This window comes from Apodemus sylvaticus, chromosome 8 (assembly GCF_947179515.1).
Source record: "Apodemus sylvaticus chromosome 8, mApoSyl1.1, whole genome shotgun sequence".
Classification (NCBI taxonomy): domain Eukaryota; kingdom Metazoa; phylum Chordata; class Mammalia; order Rodentia; family Muridae; genus Apodemus; species Apodemus sylvaticus.
The window spans coordinates 49,235,275-49,255,598 of record NC_067479.1 but is presented as its reverse complement, the minus strand read 5'-3'; the positions used below and the strand labels follow the sequence as shown (position 1 = coordinate 49,255,598).

Genomic DNA, 20,324 nt, shown 5'->3' with positions numbered 1-20,324 from the left:
GTGAAAAGTCTGCTGTGATTCTGATAGGTCTGCCTTTATAAGTTACTTGCCCTATTTCCCTTACTGCTTTTAATATTCTTTGTTTAGTGAATTTCGTGTTTTGATTATTATGTACTGGGAGGAGTTTCTGTTCTGGTCCAGTCTGTTTGGAGTTCTGAAGGCTTCTTATATGTTCATGGACATCTCTTTCTCTAGGTTAGGTAAGTTTTCTTTTATAATTTTGTTGAAGATATTCACTAGCCCTTTAAGTTGGAAATCTTCACTCTTGTCTATACCTATAATCCTTAGGTTTGGTCTTCTCATTGTGTCCTGGAGTTCCTGAATGTTTTGAGTTACCAGCTTTGTGCATTTTGCATTTTCTTTGACTGTTGAGTCAATGTTTTCTATGGTATCTTCAGCACCTGAGGTTCTTTCTTCTATCTCCTGTATTCTGTTGTTGGAGCTTGCATCTATGACTCCTGAATTCTTTCCAAGGTTTTCTATCTTATTAATAAGAAATGTCTTATTTTGTGACTTCTTTATTGTTTCTACTTCCACTTTTAGATCCTGGATGGTTTTGTTCAGTTCCTTCACTTGATAGTGTTTTCCTGTAATTCTTTAAGGGATTTTTGTGTTTCCTCTTTAAGGGCTTTTACCTGTTGACCGATGCTCTCCTGTATTTCTTTAAGGGAGTTATTTAAGTCTTTTTTGAAGCCCTGATTAGCATCACGAGATACGATTTTAAATCTAACTCTTGCTTTTCCGTTATGTTGGGGTATCCAGGACTTGCTGTGGTGGGAGAACTGGGTTCTGATGTTGCCATGTGGCCTTGGTTTCTGTTGGTAGGGTTTTGTGCTCGCCTTTCGACATTTGGTTATCTCTGGTGCTAGTTGGTATTGTCTCTGACTGGAATTTGTTCCTCCTGTGGGCCTGTAATCCTGTGTCCTTATTTCTCTGAGCTCAGAAGTGAAAGCACTGCTGGGAGATCACTCTCTCCTGGTGGGCTATGCACAGAAGGCTGAGGGGTTTCCTGGCTCCCAGGTGCAAATGGGGGCGGGAAGATTTTTGTCCCAGATGCTCCACTGATCTTATGCCCTGTGTGTTCCTAGCTGGTCCCCTCCAGAGAGAAGGTGGAGATCCTCACCTCTGTGCTCAGAAGTGAAAGCACTGCTGGGAGATCACTCTTTCCTGGCAGGCTGTGCATAGAAAGCTATGGAGCCTCCTGGCTCTCTGGTGCAAATGGTGGCAAGAAGACTGCATAATCCATTTTAATTTCCTGAATATGAGTATAAAATGTAATAACTCAATGAAAAATAGTCAATTTAAATAATTTATCACTAAAATAATTCATGAAAAATTTAGGATAGACTATTAAATGAAAAATATTACTTATTTCAACATATAAAAATACATAGCATCAGAAAACATGAAAGTAGAATCAAAAGAATTTGAGAACCAATTTAAGATTGCTTACCTACATGCTGACTCGGCACAAGAACAACATCTGTGGCAGTGGCACAGACGACTGGATACTTGGGATTCAGATTGCTATCCACAATTGCAGGAATCAGCATGTTGGTTATAGGGGACAAGTTGTCGATAAGTAACAGAATCACCTTGCTCATTGCTTCTAGGGCTGCTACTAGAATCTTGAAGTCTGAGACTTAAAAGCAATAAAGATTAGAAAATACACTGGTAAGTTATTTCAAGTAAAACAATGCTTATTAACCTTTTGCATATATATATATATATATATATATATATAGTTTTACTTGAAATAACTTACCAGTTTAATATATATATGTATATAAAATCTGATCTGACTTGCTATGCTCAATCTCTGCCATTCTGTGATATGGTTGTAATTTTCATGGCACTACATGTGTTACTGTTGCACAAGACCCAATTTCCCATCATTTTATAATTGGTGTGAAGAGTTCCCCATTTTTTCAATTACCCACATTGATCTTCTTTGATAGTGAACCTTATTAAATATAATAAGTTTTGAGAGATGTCAATAGCCTGGGAAAAACTTTTTTTCTGGAATTATTATCTATAAACTCATTTAGCCAAACTTACCTTTAATTAATCTCCATTAATTATTTTTTCACCCAACATTGCATGTGTACAATTCCTGTTGTATCTGGATGAGCTGTTTCCTTGGCATCATTCACCACTTTTCGCTCTTATAACTCTCCTACCTCCTCCTCTACAAAGATCTCTGAGCCTCAAGTGCTTTGATGACAACATCCCACGTAGGGTTGAGTGAACCAAAGCCTTTCACTCTTCACATCATCCAGTTGTGGGTCTCTGTGTTAGTTCCCATCTGTCGCAAAAGGAAGCTCTGTGATGTGAGCAGAGTGAGGCTTTGACCTATGGGTATAGCAGCATGTCGGTGGCAGTCATTTTATTGCTGTGCGCCTTTAGTAGTGTTTGGTTTTCCCATAGACCCATGGCATATCAAGTCTCAGATTCTTGGCCACCTTAGTAGTGTACATGTGTGTTTCAGTCCAAACAACAATAGATGTTATTTAGCTAGTAAGGGACCACGGGGTCGGAGCAACTCAAGGAAATATTACAAACTTACCTATTAATGACATGTGAGACTTACTAAAGGGCCATGTAAATGGTCAAACACTAAAAATAATGGATATTAGTTGTTCTGAAGCCACTTGTCAAGCCACAATTTTCGCAGTATCAAAAATAAGTTGAAATAGATAACACTCAGGAACGTGCACACTGCCAGGCACTGATAGTTAGAGGAATTTCTCCGACCAATGCTCTATGAAGAGCTAGGATGGTCCCTGTTTTCAGATGAGAAACTGAGGCACAGCTCTGGTTTCTCTTATGTGCAATTGTATAGCTTCTTAGTACCATAGCTAGAATGTGACCTAATCATAGATAATAACCAGATTCCACGCTTATCTGCGCTCCCATGGTTGGAGAAATTCCTCTAACTACGAGCAAGATGGAAGAAAACACACAGAAGAAATACTTCCATAATTAGCTTCACAAACACTGTGTAAAGCTTAGCTCTGATCAAATCTCACATATCCATGCAACTGTCAACACCTGTGTCAGGGCTCAGGATTTATACCTCATTCCCCTGCAGCCTCCTGCAACTGTTTTATTCTTCCACTGCCAAGATGGGGATGAAGGCTTTGAGGTAAAGGATCTCAAAGGGCAGCCTCACACCCGGCAGCCAGGACTCTCCAAACAAATAAGGCCAGGAGCAGCAGGAAGCCACATGGGGGCATCTCTTTCCATATAAAGACTTCAGCAACAACCACAGAGCGACTCGGTTCCCAGCACCAATAAATATCCAGTAGATGAGCTAGAAGAAAACACGTGAAGCTGTCTTGTGTTGGACTGTGAGAGGCAGTCTGTTCTGGCTGAGCTAGGTTTAAACCCTGTGACCCAGTAGAGAGTTCTACAAGGGACAGAAGGTCTGTTTGTCCATGCTCACTCCCAGACACTTAGGCTCCTGACATGAGACTTCAGCTCTCCATAATTCTGTGACCATCAGTCATTAGGGCCATGCCCCAAACCCCTAGTATTCTGGCTAGACTGCACTCCCACAGTCACCTGGCAGCAGCCAGGTAGGCTGGCCCCACTATAAAAAGGGCTGTTTGCCCTCTCTCCTCTCTCTCTCTCTTACTTTCTTGTCTTCTGTCCTCTTGCTACCCCCTCTCTACCCATTCCTTTCCTCCCCTCTCCACATGGCCATGGCCGGCCTCTACTTCTCTACCTTCTTGTTTTCTCTACTTTTCTACAACAAAGCTCTAAAACCATGGACTGCCTTCTTTCATCTGGACTCGCAGTGCTGGAGCAATGGAATAGGCCTTTCCCTAAAAAGCCACATCTAATCTCCTGCCAGGGAGGCCTCTCCGCGTTCCAACCATGATACCCACCAAGGCCAGCCCCCAGCAGCTGCCAGAGCAGACCAAGGACACTCTCGCCTGGCCGGACACTCCAGCTGGCTTCACCACCACCACCACCACCACCCCTGCCCTTTTCCCTTCGGCCCAGGGCTGCTGCTGCCCTGGTACCCCCGACTCGTTCTTAGCTCTTCCACAGTATTCAGTGTCATCCTGCAATGCCCAAGAGCTAGAACCTGTCTTCCTGGCCTCTGTAAGGCCTAGGGACTCTGGACTGCGCTGCTCCCACCTCCCATAGCAGGGTCTGGTGGCCTCACATGGCCAATGCCCGTCCCACAGTAGCTCACGCGACAGTTTCCCGCATCTGCCTGTCCAGTGCAGGCAAGCTGTGGGGGAAGCGGCTTTTCCCCCCACCCCCTTTTCCCCACTTCCAGCGCCCGACAATCTTGGTGAGTTTATGCCTCTCCCTCCTTTTGCAGTTGGTCGGAACCATCAGAATTCACTCCGAGCAGAGCTCAGCTCATACTCATCCTTCCTGGAAGCACACTGGGGGCATGTACCTAAACATCCCATCCTGGGACGCTTCCCGGCAGAGCATTGGTTTACAGCTTTGCAGTCACAGCTGCGAGGTGTGGCCTTGTTTTCTTGCATCCAGAAGCAAAGGCAGTCAATTAGGATCCTGATTTATTTATGCTTCCTTCGTGTTTTCAATTGAATCCCTTGTTAAGTAGGGTTCTAATAATATGATTTATCACAATAAACAGCAGGGCCCCTGCCTTAATTGACTTTCTTCTTTTCTCTGCAAAAAACCTCCTGTTTATGTGTATTTGGTATCAGCCTTTTCTGTTCTTTTCAACCCCCTGTTGGTTGATAAATTATACAGGGGCTAGATTTTCTTAAACATATATGTGTGTGTGTGTGTGTTTTCTGTCTTAAATCCTTCATTTTCTCATGTGCTAAGTGCTGACTATATTCATCCGTATCATTCTTGCATTTACTGAAATTAGCATGGCTTCAAACCATTAGCTAAAAAGAAGAGGTCTGACGGAAAGGCTCCTGCTGTTCTCCGAATGAAACAGTTGACATCCTGTTAAAAGGTTTTGATCTGACTTTAATTTCCCAGCTCTAATGGATTCTTAGCTGTTACGCACCTAGTGGTCTGTCTTAAGAGACGGTATTTGTGGCAATAAATCCAGTCTCTAAAATGGGTGTCTCCTTTCACACAGACTCTGGAACGTCACCTTTCCTCATCTCAGTTTCGTCACCTGAAACCACTTTTTTTTGGTTCCAAATTCCTCTTATCAATGGATTGGCTACACGAGTCTGTAGCAGCAGTTGTTCATAAGGCCATATATTATAATATGTTCTAACAGAGTAATGGAATACATTGTGATAACAATATGCTCTACAATTTTAATATGCAGACAGGATTCCATCATGAAGGTCTACCGTTGTGTTTGGCGGACATCAGCTTTTCCCTGTGCCTTCCATAGTGTGGACATGAAATGCTCAGTACAACGGAGCAGAGAAAGTGGGATCAAATGGGAGTTTCTAGAAAGCAGAAAGTAGGACACCCAGTGATTGAACACATTAACATGAACTGTGCCCCACATTTCTGTCCCACCACTATGGTTGTTTGGATAAGAATGGCCCCCATAGGCTCATCTGAGTGCTTAGTCTGAAAGCTACCTGAGAGAGACGAGGAGGTGTGGCCTTGCTAGAGGCTATGTGTCATCACAGGTGGGTTTTGCAGGCCCAATAGTGTTCTCTCGCCTCTTCCCCCTCCCCCTTGCCCCTCCCCCTACCTTTCGCGCTCTCTCTCCCCCCTCCCCCTTCCTGTGGCCTGTGGATCCAGATGTAGAACTCTCAGCCCCTTCTCCAGCACTATGTCTTCCTGTGTCGTGTCACCGTTCTCGCCATGGCAAAAACGGACTAAATCTCTCAAACTGTAAGCCAATCCCAATCAGATGCTTTCCTCTGTAAGGGTTGTCGCGGTCACGCTGTCTCTCCACAGCAATAGAACACTCACTAAGACATACTGCCAGAGTCCAAGTTGCTGCCCTCCCTGAACGGGACAACGTTCCTAAACCCAGCAGCGGGATCCTGATGATCGGCAGCCCTTAAAGCGTTGTCTGGCTCGCCTTCCTGCTACCACAGGTGCTCCCTTGTTGCCACAGGTTCTCCCTCCAGACCTTCCAGATCCTCCAGTGTTCCACACTGCACACGTTCTCCCCTCTGCTCCTCCTCTCTGGGTTATATTCTTCCTTTTACCGCCTCTCCCATTCCCTCTTGCCCTTCCTAATCATGGATGCCCCTCCTACAGACCCTCTGAATATATGGGACTTTGCCTTCCGGTCTTTGCTTTTCTTACACAATGCCACACAGATCACAGCTCATCGATTCATTTAAAACATATATTTATGGGGGTATTTTTATATAGAAAGATATACTTCTGGAACATCTTTGACTTTTATTTTATTTTATTTCATTTCATTTCAATTAGCATACAAAGTAGCAGCTTTCCTTATCGCGTTCGGTCACATACTAAGTTAGTAGCCTGTTCCCTGCCCTGCTCCTGTCTCTCTTTCCCCATCCCTGTTCATACCCATCCACCTTCAGTAAATACCTTACATCCTTTCCTTTCTATTGCCTGCTCTCTTCAGACCTCCCCACTCCCATGTTTATGGCTTATTCTCTGGCTTCCGAGCCTCCATATACTTCCTCCCATATAAATACACAGGAGAAACATTTAGAAGGTAGGAGTTGCAGATGAGAAAACGTGTTACCTCACTTAATATTTTCCATTCCGATCCATTTTTCTTTATGGCTGAGTAAAATTGTGTTGTGTGTATGTATCACACAGTTTTTATCTATCCACCTGCTAACCATCCTTAACATTTAATGATAGCAGTTAAAGCATCCTTACTGTCTTCATGGACTGCTTTTTAAAAAGTATGAGCTGTTGTGATGGTTTACTGGGTAAAAGGCATTTCTACCAACCCTGAGAACCAGTACTCACATATATGGCCTGTGCCCCCGCCCCCCCCCCCACACACACATGTAATTTTAAAAATTAAAGGAAGACATTTCTTTCTTTAGAACTTTCATTTTAGACAGGTCTTAGGTGCCCTTATATCTACTGAGCTTCATGAGCCAGGAAGTTGTTCAAGAGGTCAGCCCCTGTACAGTTAGTTTGGTGAGTGCTCTGATCTATCTGAACTGTGGTTTTCAGTACCCACAAACGCTTCCTCTTCTGGCCAGACTGAGTCCATTGTGTAATTGGCACACTCTGTTAGCTCTAATGTGGAGAAGAACACACGAGCATCCCCCAGAGGTAGATAGGGATTGATTTCCAAAGAAGGAATTGATTACACTTCAGGCAATGGACTGGTTTAGGGAGGAAAGCCAGGTCAATGAGGCAGATAAAAGGGTTTCTTCTATAAGCACTGATGCAATTAGGAGCTCATTTTAATTGGAAAGGTGCAGAACTCTTGCATGTTTTTCTCTGGCCTTCATCACAAATAGGGACAAATTCTGAGAAATGAGACAAAGGTTCTTTTTGGAGGAACTATATTGCATAGTTAGTATTGCCAGCTATAGGGAAAAGAGTGTTTTAACAGAACCTGTCCTGTACTGCAACACACCCTGGCTTTTGAGTCACAATAATAAGCAGTTTATTCATATAGGATATTGAAGGTTATCAGGAAGGTATTTCCATTACTTGTCCCTCAAAGTCTCTACCACCTGCAGCTCTTACCCCTAAATTTTAAAAATCAAATCTATCAGGGAGAAATGTATCTCTTCTGGGCCAAGGCATATGACAATTTGAGTGATACCTTAAATGTGAACGGATATTTTACTTTACAAATATCAGGGATGCTATCTCTTATATTCTGATTCATTGAATCAAGGAGGGACACAAGAATATGTGTTTTACAGCTTGCCACCAAGTCTAGTATATGGATGATATTCTGACAAATAGTATTCCAACTGTATTAATCACACAGGAATAAGGCCTTGCTTATTGAGTGTCTTCAGTTTACTGGGTGTCGCTTTCCCATCCACAGTGTGCTGAGAGTTTAAAAACAAAGCCCACAAGAGCTGTGGAGGAACACAGCCTGCGGTGTAGAATGGTTACCTGCAGAGAGCTAACTCTGACTACACGGAGTGATCAGAAGTTAGTTAAAGTGTATATGTGGCCAGCAGTGGGGTGACGGGATGTGGATGGAAAGACAAGTTGGAGTTCCTTTCTGGGCTGTGTAAGAATAAGTGTTTCCTTTCCTTTTGCACCCTTGTGCATGCCAGCTGTTCCCCATACCCCACAAAATGGCCCCCAATGAGCTCCACCTTCTAGCAGCCATGCCCTTGGGGAATACTCTATACTTGTGTAGAATTTGGACCTGGTGGCATATTTCTAATGCCCAAAACAAAACAACAACAATAAGAAGAAGAAAGAGCAAATGTTATAGACTAGGTTATAAATGACTCTGGCTTCCACCTCACACATACGTTTTTATCCCCAAGGAAGTAAGTCACAATTCTGAGCTACCTTATTGACATGTCTGTGACTGGAAAGAGAGGAATGTCTCTAGTTCCTAAGAACCCAGGCTATGAGTGTACTAGATCTCAAGGTACACAGTTCTGTCACAATCATAAGAGTGAGCTTTGTAGAGGGTCCTTCCCTAAACAAATGTTTAGAAATCATGGCTTCATCCCATCCCTTGGCTGCAGGCTTGTGGGAGAGCCTTAACCAGAAGGCCCAGCCAAACCAGGCCCAAATCTGTGCCTATCCCCCAATCAAAATGTGAGACAGTAAATAATGAGGTTTTAAGTCACCAACTTTTGGGACAATCTACTATGTAATGATAGATAACTACAGGCTTGGGGGACTGCGAGCCTAGAGAACAATGTGAATAAGGAACTGAAGAATTAATAAGCTCACGATGAAGCTGCACCACGCCTTTATTCAGGGACAGTCCTTCCTGCAGGGGCTGCTCCTGTCCCCCATTCCTCTGCTGATACTGAAGGATTACCTTTCAGGGTGCACTGTTAAGCCTTGCTGCTTATTCCCTTAAATCTCCAGGAATATCAGCATCACTATCTCCAGGCCTCTCACGATCGTCTTTCCTAACACTTGTCACTGAGAGAGAAACTGTCACTAATGGTGACCGTGTCTCTGGTGCTGGACAGTGGCTGTCATTAGGATACAAAAACCCTATAACATTTCTAGGATTCAAAATTGCACAACTAGTCTGGAAAACATCGTGTCAGTCTCACATATGTTTCAATACAATGCAGATATAACCTATGAGCCGATTATACTTCTAGGTATCTTTCCAAGACAAACATTTAATGTTCAAGTAAAATTTACATTCAAAATCTATAGTGATTATGTTCAGAGTTCAAAACTAGAAACGATGCAAATACTAATGAACAGGTGAGTGAATGCTTGGATTGTGGCACATCTCTGTGACAAACATTACTCTGCAATGGAAAGGAATAACATGCAGATGTATGTGACATGTTGAATCCTAACAGAAGAGTGACACTAGTCAAGAGAAGCCAGACAAAAACCTACTTATGTAAGACTCTAGAAAAGACCAGACTACAGTGGTAAAGGCTGTGATGCCCACTGGTCATAGTTTGGCAGAGAGAACTGACTACAGAGAGACTGAGGGGGATTGGGGAAGGTAGATGCCTTCTGTCATGTGTGTAATTCTGGGTGTATGAGGATTCACTGACCTAAAGCTGAATGCACATGTAGAACATAATTTTATAAAACCGAAATGATTCAAGGTTCTGCTTTTGGTCATTGGAGTAGTTGCTTAAGTCTGGGATGTGAATGCAAGAACATACAATATTGGGACTAGAGAGATGGCTCAGCAGTTAAGAGCCGATACTGCTTTTCCAGAGGACTGGGAACCACAAGGCAGCTCTCAACTACCTGTAACTGAAATTTCAGGGGATCTGGGGCCTTGCCCCGGCCTCCTTGGGCACCAAGAACCCTTGCATTATACATTATACAAACACGAAAAACACTCAAACACAGCAAACAAAAATAAGTAATCTTTTTCTAAAAGGATATGCCATAGAGTTGTTGGAGACACATCAGTTGGTACTGTGTATACTGGAGCTGGCCATGTAACAGGCTGGATGAGCCTGTTCTCTGTTGCTGTAGTGAAATATCAGAGACTGGGGACGTCATAAAAATATTGTTTTTAAAGTTCACAATTTTGGAGACTGTAATTCTAAACAGCATGTTGTACATTCTGGCTTTAGAGAGAGTCCCCTAGCTACCTCACCTCATGGTGGCTGTCATGGAGAGAAACATATACACACATACACACACACACACACACACACAGAGAGAGAGAGAGAGAGAGAGAGAGAGAGAGAGAGAGAGAGAGAGAGAATATGATAATATCAAAAAAAAAAACAAGAAGCCATTGAGCTATTCAGGGATTGGTACTTTTATTTCAAAACAATTAGTAAGTAAACAATAAGTAAACAACTTGGTTTTTGTGGGCATAAAGATTTGTTTGCACAGTCATCCATTAAAGAATACACAATTGTCTAAGAATACTTGAATATTTTCAAAATAGCCACCAACCACAAGATACAAGGAAATATTAGAATTACTGCCTTTTTAAAATTTTTTTATTGAAAAGGGAAGTAAAAACAGTTTATGATAAAATTAAAGATTTATATGGAAAATATTTCAGATAAAATAAAAGATACATAGAAAAACACATTAAAATTGACAATTTCATAGAAAATTAAAGAGTAAAGTGGTACACATAAAAATGATGCTAAATTAATTGAAATATGAAATAGAAACATTTTATGAGAGTTGAACATTTATGTGGAAAATATTTCTGATGAAATTGTAGAAAAATGTAGAAAACCATGTTAGAATTGAAGATTATCATGGAAAACTTTATATAGATATAATAATGGTAGGCATAAAAGTATTCCTAAGTTGATTGAAAGTGGAATTATAAACAATTTCTGATCAATTTGAAGATTCATATGGAAAATATTTCTGATAAAATTGAAGAAATATATAGAAAAACATGTTAAAGTTGTCATGGAAATTATACAGATAAACTGATAGGCATAAAGATAATTCTAAGTTGATTAAGGGGGAATTATTAACATTTTCAGATAAAATTGAAGATTTACATGGAAAATATTTCTGGTATAATTCTAGAAATATAAAGACAAATACGTTAAAATTGACTATTTCATGGAAAAATTAACATATAAAATGGTAGATATAAAAACTCTTTCTAAATTAATTGAAGGCGGAATTAGAAACATTTGTGATAAAATCAAAGATTTACATTGAAAACATTTCTGATAAAATAGAGGAAATATATAGAAAGACATATTAAAATTGAAGATTATCATGAAAAATAATTCAGATAAAATGGTAGACATAAAACCATTACTAAATTAATTAAAAGGGGAATTACAAATATTTTCTGATAAAATTGAAGATTTACATGAGAAATATTTCTGTTAGTATATGTTTGTTTTATAGAGGAGTTGAGTCTATTGTTAAGAGATATTAAGGAATAATGATTGTTGCTTCCTGTTATTTTTGATGTTTTTTTTATGTTTGTGTGGGTATCTTCTTTTGGGTTTGTTGTAAGATTACTTTCTTGCTTTTACTAGGCTGTAGTTTCCCTCTTTGTGTTGGCATTTTCCATCAATTATCCTTTGTAGGGCTGGATTTGTGGACAGATATTGTGTAAATTTGGTTTTATCATGGAATATCTTGGTTTCTCCATCTATGATGATTGAGAGTTTTGCTGGGTATAGTAGCCTGGGCTGGCATTTGTGTTCTTAGGGTCTGTATGAGGTCTGCTCAGGATCTACTAGCTTTCATCATTTCTGGTGAGAAGTCTGCTGTGATTCTGATAGGTCTGCCTTTATAAGTTACTTGCCCTTTTTCCCTTACTGCTTTTAATATTCTTTCTTTGATTAGTGAATTTGGTGTTTTGATTATTATGTACCAGGAGGAATTTCTGTTCTGCTCCAGTCTGTTTGGAATTCTGAAGGCTTCATATATGTTCATGGACATCTTTCTCTAGGTTAGGTAAGTTTTCTTCTATAATTTTGTTGAAGACATTCACTAGCCCTTTAAGTTGGAAATTTTCACTCTTGTCTATACCTATAATGCTTAGGTTTGGTCTTCTCATTGTGTCCTAGAGTTCCTGAATGTTTTGGGTTATCAGTTTTATGCATTTTGCATTTTCTTTGACTGTTGAGTCAATGTTTTCTATGGTATCTTCAGCACCTGAGGTTCTTTTTTCTATCTCTTGAATTCTATTTTTGATGCTTGAATCTATGACTCCTGAATTCTTTCCAAGGTTTTCTATCTCCAGGGATAACTCATTTTGTGATTTCTTTATTGTTTCTACTTCCACTTTTAGAGCCTGGATGGTTTCCGCTCAGCTCCTTCACTTGATTGTGTTTTCCTATATTTATTTAAGGGATTTTTGTGTTTCATCTTTAAGGGCTTCTGCCTGTTGACAAATATTCTCCTGTATTTCTTTAAGGGATTTTTGTGTTTACTCTTTAAGGGCTTTTACTTGTTGACCGATGTTCTCCTGTATTTCTTTAAGGTAGTTATTTATGTCCTTCTTAAAGCCCTCTATCAGCATCATGAGATATGATTTTAAATCTGACTCTTGATTTCCCAGGTTTTGGGGTATCTGGGACTTGTTGTGGTAGGATAACTGGGTTCTGATGTTGCCATGTGGCCTTGGTTTCTGTTGGTAGAGTTCTTGTGCTTGCCTTTCGCCATCTGGTTATCTCTGGTGCTAGTTGGTATTGTCTCTGGCTGGAGTTTGTTTCTCCTGTGAGCCTGTAATCCTGTGTCCTTACTCCTCTGAGCTCAGAAGTGAAAGCACTGCTGGGCGATCACTCACTCCTGGTAGACTGTGCACCAAAGGCTGTGGAGTCTTCTGACTCCCTGGTGCAAATGGCCTAGAATTACCACCTTAAGACTGCTTTATTTTATTTTATTTTATTTTATTTTATTTTATTTTATTTTATTTTATTTTATTTTATTTTATTTTATTTTATTTTATTTTATTTTATATGACCACCTTTTTGAAAGAACTGCCTGGGGTCTCTTGGAGTCACATCAATCCCCCTGCAGTTGATTCCTCTCATAGCTCCCATAGTCTCCACATGAAACTCCACATCACTGTCTATCACCTGTGCCTGGGATGACCTGATCTCTTGCCCCTTGCTGACCACTACCAGGCCTCACCAGTAAGGTAGCCTTCCTGGGACCCTTGAAATACATTACAATGCTAGAAGCCAGTCTGACTGCAGACTCTTTGAAAACTTATATATTGTTCAACAAGCATTATCGATTGACTACCACAGTCAGGTGCTATCAATTTTAGGTGAAATGGCCCCTCATCTACTTGTGCTGATGGTGTTCACTGTGAACCACAGCATCATGGTCTCCAAACCATCAAAGCGTCAGAGCTACCTAAAACCTTCATGTGTCCTTTCCACCTCCCTGATTATCTTTCTCAGAGTCCTTTTCAGTGAGCATCTTTTTTTTAACTTGCTAACCTACCACATCCTGCCAAGTTTCAAGTGTGGAACTCTAGCTATGGGGGCATTATCTTCTCAGAAGGGGGAACTAGAAAGAAGGGCTTCACGCTGATTTACATCTATCAAATCCATTTGTCCTTCTTACGTGCCTATGACATTCTCCTTTCCAGAGGACTGCAAATTCTTATGTGGAAACAAATGTGTCTGAGGTTTTTTTTTTTTTTTTTTTTTTTTTGATGCAAGGTTACAGCACAGACCCTACCTACTTGTTATTCTTGTTATCCTGTACTAGGAACTAATGCTCACTCAGCAGGGACCTAGGCCAATCGGATTATAAAAGCAGTCCAAGATAAAGTACATGTCAGCAGTTCACGGAGATAAAAGGCTTGTACGGAAATGCGGGAAGGTTAGCATAGACTGTTAGGGATGCCCTCCCCCCACTCCCACCCCTCCCCCCCACCCCCACGTCGTTCTCTATCATGAGAGTTACCTCACACAGTTCACCTTGATTGTATTTGAGATTTTTTTATAAAGCTTGCCTAACAACCCCTAGTTTAACAGTGTGGTCTACCTGGAGCATTTGAGTCAGTGCAGGAGCTGCTGTTGACAAGAGGATTCTTCGTGTTGAGTAAATGGTCCCTTAGTCTCCCCTGTTGATGATGGACATGAGCCGAGGCAGGAAAGTCTCCATCTGGTCAAAGGTGAGTCCTGCTTTCCCAAGACTTCCTGATGGACACAGCCATGGCCCTTCCCTCCACCCAAAGAAAAGTCAGGTAGAATCGTAAACTCTACGATGAGGATCTTCAGAAGCTTTTGACAGATTCTATAACTTTTATGTTAATGAATGTAGAGAGAAGACAACCATCACCAATGAGGGTTTGAGGGATTTTGGTTCTTTCTGGGTTCGGCCGGAAAGGGGTCTGGTAATGTTGTAACATCTTCCTTTCAGATGAATGTTCCATCTTTCTTGTCGACTAAGTTCTATCCCAACCGTTTTCTTCATGTGGTGACAGTCACTGGCTAACACGAATGATGTTTTTTTGTTTTTTGTTTTTCACAGATAAGGAAGTGGCCAGTTTTTTAACTTGGCTGTATGGGATAACTAATGTTTGGCACACACAAGAGAATCCCTGATGAAGAAAGTCACTAGTGAACATAACTAATGTGACTCTGTGCCATCTGCAGAGAGGCCTTGCCTGGCAGTTATCTCATTATTTCCTCATTTGCATGGTCTTGTATGGGTTCTTAAAATCTTCAGAGCTAAGACAGGAGATCAATTCTTTGGGGCTGTTTTCTGTTCTGCTGAGAGTGTTTGTGACTGCCAGGGGCAGGTGTGTGCGTGACTTATCTTACCCGTGTCAAGGCCAATTGCAACTGTATAAGCTCACCCTGGCAGTAATAGGCTGATAGGCACAAATTTCAAAATGACACAAAGTGATTGACTCAGGCTAGAACCAGAAACTGCAGGACCAAAGTAAATGCTCTACTTGGTTGGGATGGGGATAGGAAGAAGCAAATGCCACTTTCCACTAACACTGTGACTCCAGAAACCTCTATAATCTGTATTGACTGTGTGGGTTCATGCATGTTTCAGATGTGTAATGGGCAGTGGTCACCCAGGGCTAGAGGTGCTGCCCCTCGTCCCTTCCGGCTGTTCTGCAGATTTCTCTGGGAGACTGGAACTATACAGAAGCTTTTACTTTGAAAGCTTTGAAAGCCCATTTATTTTACAGATTATTTGTGCTCAACCATGCTTATTGTCTGCTCAATAGCTAGGGATTATGTCTAGGTCTAGAGTCTGCATTAGTATTCTTTTATTCATTGTCATTCAGCAAACATATACCAAGCACCTACTAAAATGCCAGGAACACACAGTCTCTGCCCGTTTCAGAGACTGTACATTGTCTAAGGTCTTGGTGCTTAACATGCTGTGTGGGGGGCTCTGGATCTGACTCTCCATTCAGATTTTGCTGGTTGACACTTCTTTGCATGGCTGAAGACTTTGGGGAGAATAGTCCTTTGAGGAGTGACCGTGGCTGAGGCTCGCATGGTTGAATGTCTAAGTATAGCAGCACAGGACAAGGCCTCCTGTTGAGTGATATAACCTGGGAAGGGGAGGGATGAAAAGGATTCAGTGTCAGTGTTTGTCATTGAAAGATCTATTTAGTTCTGTTTTATGCGTGTGAAAGTTTTGCCTGAGTATGTGGATATGCACCACATGTATGCCTACTGTTCCTAGAGGCCAGAAAGAGGGTGATAGAACTCCTAGATCTGCCTTTCCAGGTGGCTATGAGCCAACCTGAGTGCTAGGAACTCAACTCAAGTTCCTTGCAAGGGCAGCAAGTGTTCTTAATCATAGAGTCATCTCTTCAGTCCAAAAATTTTTACAAAAAAGCAAAACAAAACAAAACAAAAAAACCATTCACAGAGGTGTACAAAAGTTCTACTTCTGTGGTTTGCATGTCCTGGTTATACTATCTTTGAGGCCAGGGAGTGTTTATTTCTTGGTTTGCCTTATTTTTCCTTCAATGAACATGATGGTTAATCCTTGCTGTCAATCTGAATGACCTCATAAATAATCTAAAGATTGTTGAGGCACATCTCGTGGGTATGGATGTGCAGGTATTTCTAGAGAAGATGAACTGGGGGAGACTCATCCTGAATGTGTTTGGCCCCATGCCATGGACTGCAGAGCTAGAAGAAAAGGAAAGGAAAGCAGGAGAAAGCCAACTGAGTACCCACACTCCCAGCTCTCTTCCTCCTGGATGCCAGGATGAGAAAAGCTGTCTTCTATCACCCCTTTCCTGTCATGAAGGACTGATACCTCTGGTGACCGTGAGCCAACTTAAGTCCTTCCTAACCAAGCTATTTCTGGCAGATTTTCTGTCACATGAATGAGAAGAGCTAACTAACAAAACAACTATAGTCATCAACTTGTATGTCAAAGAAGATTGGAAAGAAACTTGAACTTTGAGTAGACCTTCCCTGTAACTTGTCTTAGCAAAATTCCTTTAATGCAGAGAAGGATAATATCTGATTAAACAGACATATATGGTTTCTTTCAGTGTTTTTTTTTTTTTTAAAGTACAGTCTTTACAGTACCCACTGGATTCCCTGGATCTATGTGTTTAAAGAAATGCCCATTATAATTTAGAATTCTACTCTCTTCAAAGACCTTCTGAATTAGAAACCTAGCAAGCAAGGCCTGGTAAATCTGCATTTTAGTAAGATGGCAGTTAGCTTTTATGAACACTAGTAAATGCGTCTTCTTTTAAGCTTATTGCCTTCTTTGGTATTTATCTCTGAAAATAGAGACACAAGATGATGCTTCCATCACATCGAAGAAGATAATCTTCAGTAGTCACCAAGTCCCTGGTCCTTGTTTGCTAGTTGTATGACCCTGGTCAAGTTATTTGACTCATCTGGGTTTCAGTTTTCTACCTGAGTTGGGAGAATTGTGCAGTTGAAGGGGCGAGCCAACTAGAGATGTTCTTGTAAGATAAAGGACTTAGTGTCAATGAGGCCTTCAGGAAGCTGATGCTTATGGTCTGCTCATGTCTCTTGAAACCATGGTGTCATCTGTGTTTTGTAAAATATAAATGGATTTGGTAGAAAAGGAGAAAGAGCTAAGTATGAGCAGATAGACGCTATGGTCCTTAGAGAAGCCATCTCTTGCCTGAAGTCCTCATTGACAATGACTGGCTGAGTGCTCTTCACCAAATTACATGATTCATCTGTGGTTCTGGTTCCAAAACTATAAAGTAGGAAGAGAGTGAGATATTGTACATAATGTTCTTGGCTGGATGTATGGACTATGCCAAATGCTCAAACAATGTAGTTATTATTGTCGGGAGAAAACTATCTTTGATCTTACATAAACAGTAAGGAGGGGAGTCATCATTTGAGCTTATGTTGGCTTTCTAAGTCCAAGGATATTGATCTACTAGATCAAGTTCATATAAATCTCAGAGAGTTGTTAACATTTTATAAGAATCAATACTCTAATTTCTTTAAACCCTCTTAATTCACCTATAAAACTTCACTGTCTATTGTCAGGGATAATCATTTTTAAACTTGGTTAGCCAACCATGTTGATAAAATAGGTCGGCAGAGGCCATTCTTCTAGAATTATTTATCTGGAGATGTGACTTCTGGCTGTAATGAATAAGTCACCTACTGATATGCCTGGTTCTAGTAAGGTAGTTAAACTCACCCAGATGCTGTTGGTACCCGAGGCTGTGAATGTAACGGGTCTGCAGGGCCTTCCACTGGGGCCTGGAGTCATAAATCCTCATGATGCTGTACAAGTAGCGCCGCTGCCCTTGATTTAGGTCCTGTCAGAACCAAGAGGTGACTTTGATAAATCCCTACGTAATTAAAAGTGTGCAATACATTCAAAATGAGTGTCCATAGGAATAAGATGCTTCTCTTAAGGTTACAGCTATTTTTAAAGCACATGAGACATGAATAATCAGGAAATTCCCTTTCACCATTTGTGTAAACAATATTCTTCTTGCATGATGATGCTGAAAGCAGTGAAGGAAATGGTGCTAGTTTATATAGATAATAATTTTATCCTGGGGGAGATATAAGGCTTCTGGGATATATATGGATTTTATTGGTCCTTAATTGAGAAAAATATGTTGGGAATGTATTCAGGGTCTGAAGTTTGGAGGATTCCAGACAGCTGAGATGTTCAGTGGAAAGTTCCAGTAAGGAATGGAGATAGATGCTCAAATGGGCAATGATATCCACCTTGGCAGTAAATGAGTGCTATGGAAACAGGAAATCAGGAGTGGTGGCACATAGGAGGCACAGGTTAAAGGGACACAAGTTCAAGGCCCACCTTGTCTATCAGTGAGTTCCATGCCAGCAGGGCTACACAGTAAGATCCTCCTACTAAGAGAGGTCTGGGAATGGGGAGGTAGAAAGATCAGAAGTTCAAAGTCATCCTCAACTACACTGTAAGACAAAGACTGGGCCTGGGCTGCATGAAACCCTGTCTCAAAAATAAATGAGGAGAAACTATGGTAACAGCATCACATCCTAGAAATATCAAGTTAAAATAACTTTGTCTTGCATACAAAGTACGAAAACAACACAAATTTCAAAGCCAACTAAAAACCATGTGGGGAAAACTGCACTTAAACTATTACATATAAATGTAGGTAAAGGTGACATTTACTTGTTAAACATTTTGTGGGGGACTAAAATCAGAAGTCTGTGAGACAAATTTGTTTTGTTTTGTTTGTTATTTTCTTTTTTCTTTTTGATCTAGAGCCCTTAAATTTTATATTAGAAGTAAACACAGAGTAAAACTAGTAAGGCCAAGAGACTCACAATGTAAGACATCAGTTCACTCTGTTTCTGTATTAGAATATATTTGAGGAAGAAAATGACTTTCATTCCTGAGTAACTAATTAAGCCTTTCGCATGATTGCAGAGACAAGATAATAAGAAAATTGCTAGCCCACCTCAAGTGCAAAGCTCTCTAGTGCCATGAGAATTTCCCTTACATCAGATAAAAAAGAGTTGTAGTTTTTATTTTATCAAGAAAAACTATGCCTACTTCCTCACCTGTGCAAAACTTTACACATACGGAGAAGTATCAGGTTACACTCCTCATGTTCTGACTTTGTCCCCTATCTTTCTTGAAAGAGATGCAAGACAAATGATTTTTTTAAAGAGAGTTTTTATGTGAATGTTTTTATGTGAATTAGCTCGGTGGGAAAGAAGCTGACAGATCAAGCAGGAAGCCGAGCTGTTGATGTTGCCAATTAGTGAGTCCCCATGGTGGTGGGTCAGCCTTGTAAGGAGACACAGTTTCTCAGACTCTGACCTTCAAGGGAGCATAGGGTGAGGCTCTGCCAGTGCTCATTCACTGACTCCTTCAGCAGTCACACATGCGGGTCAAACATCTACCTCTCACACAAACAGTACACAAAGTCCCCAACCCTCTGAAGAAAGAAGGGAAGCCCTTCCCTCTGAACAAGGCGTCGCACCTTCAGTAATGAATTGTCAGCAGCCACTGCGGGGACTTGAATGCGGGGTATCTGTGGAACATTCTGGTGCTTGTACTGCTTTTTCAAGTCTCTCCGCATTTTTCTTTATCTTGTACCTTCAAAGGATAACAAACACAGTATCAGTTTTCATTCTGTTTAACCAGCTTTGGAGATGGACCTAAGGCATTTAGTAAGCAGATTAGCAACTATTTTGTCCAAAGAAAAATATTTTTTATTTCCTAGTAAGTAATCTCTGCAATCTCCTAGTTCCCCATCTTTTCCCATCCTCCCTCCCTGTGGCCAAAGGAATCATCCAGAGCCCTTGCCTTCCTGCATGGGTAGCTTGTAGAGACATTACAGTTTACATAAGTTACTTCTTTTACAGAGAATATAAAATTATTTATAATTTTTAATAGTGCTGTTATATGACTCTAAAAAATGCCTATGTCTTTAGGAGTTTGAAATTTTTCAAATTAGAGAAGATGATAAGATTATCCAGTGCTGGAGAGATTATCCTGTGGTTAACAGCAGTGGCTGCTCTTGCAGAGGTCCTGAATTCAATTCCCTGCAACCATATAGTCTCTCATAACCATCTATAATGAGTTCTGATGTCTTTTCCTGTCATGCAGGCACACATGCAAATAGAGCATTCATATATAAATAAATAACTCTTAAAAGAGATTATCCAAAAAAGAGATTATCCATCCTTAAATGTATTTTGTTGGCATTTGATTAGTTTCCATTGATTTAGCTGGTATTTTATTTGATTTTAGGAAAAAGTAATCATGATACAGATATCTCATGAACCTTCCTAGATCATTAAATATTTCCTAAATTCCATTTGCTAGCAGACACAAGTGTATCCCTTTCTTGCACATTTAGAGCT

At 40.7% G+C, this 20,324-nt stretch overlaps 1 protein-coding gene across 1 annotated transcript; it reads right to left on the bottom strand.

The window, feature by feature from the left end:
• Nucleotides 1–3,106: 3,106 nt before the first annotated feature.
• Nucleotides 3,107–19,537, bottom strand: Fam216b (family with sequence similarity 216 member B). Its single transcript, XM_052190254.1, is given in 6 exon segments — nucleotides 3,107–3,313; nucleotides 3,891–4,070; nucleotides 15,337–15,371; nucleotides 15,374–15,541; nucleotides 17,650–17,770; nucleotides 19,439–19,537. Coding segments are annotated over 6 exon segments (810 nt in total).
• Between the last annotated feature and the right edge of the window lie 787 nt (nucleotides 19,538–20,324).